The sequence below is a fragment of the Vollenhovia emeryi genome, unplaced genomic scaffold (genome assembly GCF_000949405.1).
Source record: "Vollenhovia emeryi isolate VEMERY1.0 unplaced genomic scaffold, V.emery_V1.0 DF939757.1, whole genome shotgun sequence".
Lineage (NCBI taxonomy): Eukaryota > Metazoa > Arthropoda > Insecta > Hymenoptera > Formicidae > Vollenhovia > Vollenhovia emeryi.
The window spans coordinates 15,106-21,199 of NW_011966609.1; the positions used below are offsets into that span (position 1 = coordinate 15,106).

General features: G+C 37.1%; 1 protein-coding gene across 1 annotated transcript in view; it reads left to right on the plus strand.

Moving 5' to 3' along the window:
- The window catches only part of LOC105556824 (tRNA (guanine(37)-N1)-methyltransferase-like), a 15,725-nt gene extending 13,450 nt beyond the window's left edge, over positions 1–2,275 (plus strand). The window contains exons 4-5 of the mRNA XM_012003934.1: positions 631–794; positions 1,671–2,275. Coding sequence (XP_011859324.1) covers positions 631–794; positions 1,671–2,114 — 608 coding nt within the window. The 3' untranslated portion in view covers positions 2,115–2,275. The remainder of the gene's footprint in view (positions 1–630; positions 795–1,670) is intronic.
- The last annotated feature ends 3,819 nt before the right edge of the window (positions 2,276–6,094 follow it).

Below are 6,094 nucleotides of genomic sequence, written 5' to 3' on the forward strand. Positions count from 1 at the left end.
TGACCTAGAGACAACATGCAAGAACAATATTGTGTAATTGGAACTAAGATTAAAAGTCTAGAAAAAAAGATAGGTTTAGATAAAAGTTTATAAATGCAAATACAGCTGTAGAATGATAAGTTGAGCAGTATTGCGTGTAGTAATAGATGCCGGATTTTGTGTATTGGCATCTATTCGATCCGACATCTATTACTACACGCAATACTGCTCTACTTATCATTCTACAGCTGTATTTGCATTTATAAACTTTTATCTAAACCTATCTTTTTTCTAGACTTTTAATCTTAGTTCCAATTACACAATATTGTTCTTGCATGTTGTCTCTAGGTCACTCCGGTCTCATTTTGCACATATAAACTATAGAATTTTTATATTAAGCAAATATTATCGTCATGTGACAGCTCTACATGCCAAAAATTAATGGAATATTTAGTTTTTTTTCGTTTTTGATATAAAGTCGAGTAGGCTGACTTTCATTTTTGTGCAAATTTTAATCGTGTACAAGAATTTGCAATTCTGTAAAGCCAATTAAAAGATATCCTTATATAAAAAATGTCTGTTATACTTCATAAGATATAATTATTTAACTACCACTACAGATACAAGTACATATGTAGCAATATTTGTAAAAAGTACATGTATTTTTTTATAGATATAAACCAAATGAAGTTTTTATTAGTTTCAATGGTGGTAAAGATTGCACAGTAGTTTTGCATTTGGCTGCTACTGTTACCAAATTACGTAATATTTCGTCCTTACTGTGTTTATATATAACTGACGATTCCTTTCCAGAGGTAAGATGTTAAATAATGACAGGTATAAATAATGAGAAGGTATATGTATATTTTACATTCTTCTTTATATATACAAAGGAAGAGAAGAAGGATAGAGCAAACTAAGTTTCCATTTAAGTCAGTTGTTTAAATTCTATTCAATATGATTCAATTGAGTTTTTTTTCATTTTTATTCAAGATGATTTTGGAAACTAAATGTATCAATAATATATATAGAGGAAAGATATTATTATCTTTTTTTATTTAATTTTATGATCTTTATCAATGTCAGAGCAAAGTTACTGTTTTACATCTTTTTCAAAATTTACTTTTATTTGATATATTTTTAAATTTTATTTTTGAAGTTTGTTGATTAAATTAACAACTCTGTATATAGTTTATTAAAAATTAAAAGAGAAAGAGAATACATGCATATTAGTAGTTAAATATAAAAAAAATGTTAAAAAGACTGAAGAAATTAGGTAGATATATACATATAACATAGCAATGTTTATTATGGTTTATTATACATTATACATTATTATGTCATTTTTAACGTTGCTCAGTTACTTTGGATGATTCATCCAATCTGCTAGATTTTTTCTTACAAATCTTTTCTTAGAAACCTACAATGATCTCGATAGATGATACATGAATTATAATATAAATAAATAAAATTGACGTACTTACTGAAAAATTTTTAAAAGCCAGTTTAGAAACAATTTGATACAAAGAAATATGAAGTATAATATAAAAATAATATAAAAGGGGATACCTAATAGATCAATTTTAAGTATTTTTTCAAAATTGTTAGCAGATATTATTTATCCTATTTATCCTAAATTTCCCCTTTTCTTATATGGAATGGATATGCGTTTATTAATATCTTTGATATAGGTAGAAGTATTCGTGGAGTCAGCTGCTCAATATTATGGTTTGGAGATAATACGTATGCAACGACCGATCCAATCCGCATTATCTACATTACTGGAAGAAAAATATGATTTGAAAGCTGCTGTCATGGGTACGAGAAAAGGTGATCCAGGTTCTGAAACTTTACAAGCATTTATACCTACTGATCCAAACTGGCCACAGTTGATGCGTGTAAATCCTATTTTACATTGGTCGTATAGTCAAGTGTGGGCATTTCTGTTAAAGCATAATATTCCTTACTGTTCACTCTACGATCAAGGATACACAAGTATCGGCAATAGAAATACTACTGTGCAAAATCCATTGTTAAGGGATCCTAATAATCCTTCGTCTTATTTGCCAGCGTATACTTTAACCGATAAATCTGCTGAGAGAGAGGGTAGAGAGCATGAGAAGAAAAAGATGTGATTTTTAATAATTTAATATATTCTATAATTAACAAATCAATATTGTTATATATATATTTTACTAGTATTATTAATATGTATTTAATATTGTATGTTGCGTATGCATGTGTATATGCGTATATACGTATGAGAGTAAAGACGCCAAGTATAAGCGTCACCTAATCAAGCATTATATAATTTAATTATTTGGATATTATATTTTATTAGAAAAAAACATTTTATCTTCTCTACAAAAGTAATGATATCATCAAATGGCACCAACTAAACTGAATATTTATACAAACTAGGTACTTTATTATTTTTTATATTAAAATGTTATAGCCAAACAATCGAGCATAAAATTTTATCGGAAGAAATAAAGGAAATAATATTATTTTTTAAATAATATGTTTATTCCCTTGCGGGGTACATATACGGACCTCCACTCCATTTATAATTTTTTGTTTATCGCACGCACGTCCGCTCGGTCTGCAGAACTAAAATAATATGAACATGTTTTTTGAGTATTTTGACCCGTTGAATACGAATCCGTGGTCAGAAATGCTCCATCAGGTCTCAAATCCTCCCTAAATTAACAAATGCATTAAAATTCCCCTCCCCAAAACTGCTTCTTGAGCTATTTTCTTGATTTATGAAGTTCTACTTGTAAGATATTAATATCGGATTTAAATTTCGCGCTTTATTAGCCCGCGTTGGCGCAGAGAGGCGCTCAGATCTCTTCTTCGCGGGATTGGCTCCTGCTTTGCAGCAGCCCGTTTGTTGGCAAAAATGCCACCAGGTCTTTGTGATTGGGCCCATGGACCTAAGAATCTCTGGACCGAGCACGAAGTGGGAGAACGGGCAAGGGGGCTGTTAAATTTGCGGTAAGGGGGGCGAGAGTGCTCTCCTTTTCTGTCCTCTTGGTATCTCGAATCTTTCTACAAGAGGTCACATTCGGCTTGATGACGAATGTAACCGAAGATAGTCGAAGTTTGTGTATAGTTTATACATAATTTCTCGACGGGAACATGGACCTAAGAATCTCTGGACTTCAGAAGTTAGCGAGTATAGACTTGTCTAGTCTTTTGGGAATCATCGGATATACGGCGGATGTAGCGTTAAGGAATGGAGGTTCGCTTGTAGCTACCGCTGGTCGTAATGATCTCGGTACACCAGTCAGACTTAATGACCCTTTTATTGTAATCGGATACACAGCTAGCTCTCTAAGCTTGAACAGGTCTTGACTCGTTCACGGATAACAATTGAGTGAGCTCTAACGGAAAGCTGCTGTTGCCGAGAGCTGAAGCACGAGCTACGATTGGCCGTTGCCGATCATGTGATCAATATGGCTGGCAGTATTGCGTGAGGGAGAGGCGCATGCCTACACGGAAATACCCGACGGTGACCTCTTGTAGAAAGAGACAGTACTATCCTCCCCTTACCGCGAATTTAACAGCCCCCTCTCCGTATGCTCGGTCCAGAGATTCTTAGGTTCATGATTGGGCCCGAGGCCCAGTAATACCGAATATAGCCGAAAGGTTCCGAGAGCGCGCAAATCGTGCTCGCTACGTCTTTCGTTTCTGGCTACGAGACGAGACAGACGTGTCCCTGCCGTACGATAGATTGCCGCGTGTTGTATCTTTTGAAATATATATTATTTTATTTAAACTCTGCCTTGTTTGATTGACTCGTGGACACGGAGGTTTTCCCGCTCTGCTCTCCTCCTGACAAAGGTCTTACATACTATAAAATTCTTGATCAATACAATCGTCAGATCTTAAGATCATCGAGCCGCTATGGAGAGTTTTGGAGCTGAGAGAGAGGAGCAGATTTCCACCTTCATCATCATCGAGCCAATTTGCAGGGTGTTGGTAGAAGAATGGGACAACATTCCGTTGGACTATCCATACACTCTATGAATCTATTCCACGACGAATTACAGCTATCTTATAAAAGCAACCGGTGGCACTACACCAATTATTAATTAACAAATGTTGTGTGTCAGTTAGGTCTTCACAGTACTTTGTCTACTCTCTGTATGTACATTATATGACTACGTTTCCACCGAGGGTCAGAGTCGGGCTAGAGTCGGGTCCAGGGTTAGTCAACTCATATATGGATTTTCAAACCGTGTTTTTAGTTTGGCTTATCTAGTCTATTAGCCCAGACGGCGCTAACAGCGCCGCATGATGCAACTGACAACAGCTGTCGACTGTGTCTCAATCAATCTCAATATCATGAGTACACGTATAAATGTTATATTGTCTTCAATTGTATTACATATTTGTAATATTTGGTAGCACAAGTTTGCACAAGTGTCAGTGAAAAAGTGTACAAAGAAAAATACGATTGTTTTATTGACACCGAAGGAAGCCTAATAACAGGTTAGAACTTAACAGGTTAGATTGTAGTATCGTTAAAATCGGTCTATTAGCCCAGATGGCGTTGAAATACTATCATGACTTTTTAACACGGGAGTTTCCTTACCCTGGTCGGGTCAGAATCGGGTTGGGGTGAGCGTTTTTGCGGTGGAAACACCAAACTGGGTCAGAATCGGGTTGGGGCATGATGTAAGTATAAAGGTGTTCCATTCCCGTGGATGCGCAGTCGTCAAAAATGATAGCCAATCAGAAATGGCCAGGAATGTTAGAATTCAATATGGCTGCTGACAGTGTCACACAGAATAAACAGTGTTGGTAAGGTTAAGTGTGCGTATTAAGAGAATGGCTGGCGACGGAGATTGATAGCAAGGGCCTCGAGAATACGGACGTGGAGCCTATTGAGGATATCTTGAAGAGGATATCTTGAAATATTATTCTTTTATTACAAATTTTAAGTTAAAATATATATTTTAATATATATTTAGTAATATACGATTAATAGAGCATTTGAATTTCGCGGCTGCATTCCTGGCCATTTTTCATTGGCCTACTACACATACGTCACTACGGATGACGCCATTATGCGCAATGGTACACCTTTATACTTACATCATGGATATAATCCTCTAGAGTAGAGACGTATGAGAAGTCGACCGATCGAATTCGATCGTGCACGCGATCGCTCCCCCGATCCGACAGCGAGTTAACGCGAATCAACTGAATAATCATGTTATTTATTATGGATTTGCCGCCGCATATACATTTATGTTACACATTGTATACACAAATTTGACAGCACCATGATCACTCACCGCACATGAGCGCGGACAGGGATTCGCATCCTGAATTTTTTTGCGCGTTCGTAAACTCATCCAAAAAAAAGTGTCGCAACCTCATTGCTCCCCACTGTACCAATTAAGCTAACGCGTTAGCATCGGTGACGTCACGACCACAAACGAAAATGACCGTGGTCGCTTCTGGTTGGTTGTGGTCACTGATCTATATTATAACTGGATAGTGGATAGGCCAAATTTTCTGTCCCCAGTTGAACAGCGCCATGTTGGAAAAAGTGTGTCATTTTCGGGCATCATCGGAAGTTGTCGTGAGCGTTCGGTTAGAAGTGTCGTTCGTACACTTGCCAAACAAGACAGGAAAGGCTGAGTTATGATGGCCGTAACTGTTAACTTATGCCAGAACCGGTAAAGTTCGATACTGGGATTTCAATGCTTTCGTTCAGAAACCCATTATGAACGAAAGCATTGAAATCCCAGTATCGAACTTTACCGGTTCTGGCATAAGTTAACAGTTACGGCCATCATAACTCAGCCTGAAGAAGACCGTTGTCATATGACCTAACCTAACCTAACGACTCCCTCCTACTTGAGAACACTGAAATATATACTAACTGGAACGCGAGCTAGAGCCGAGCCGTGTGTACCGAGAGAGAGCATCGTCGAGTGGCCTTTGTCATTGTCTGGCTTATAGGGTGGTCGAGAGTGGGGACGGAAAGGTACAGTCCGATCGAGAAATTAGCTCGTTGTCAGAGGTTACACGATCTCGCGCAGTTGTGCTGCGGCCTGCGCTTCGAGATAACTTTTGGTTCGAACTGTACTAGACAATG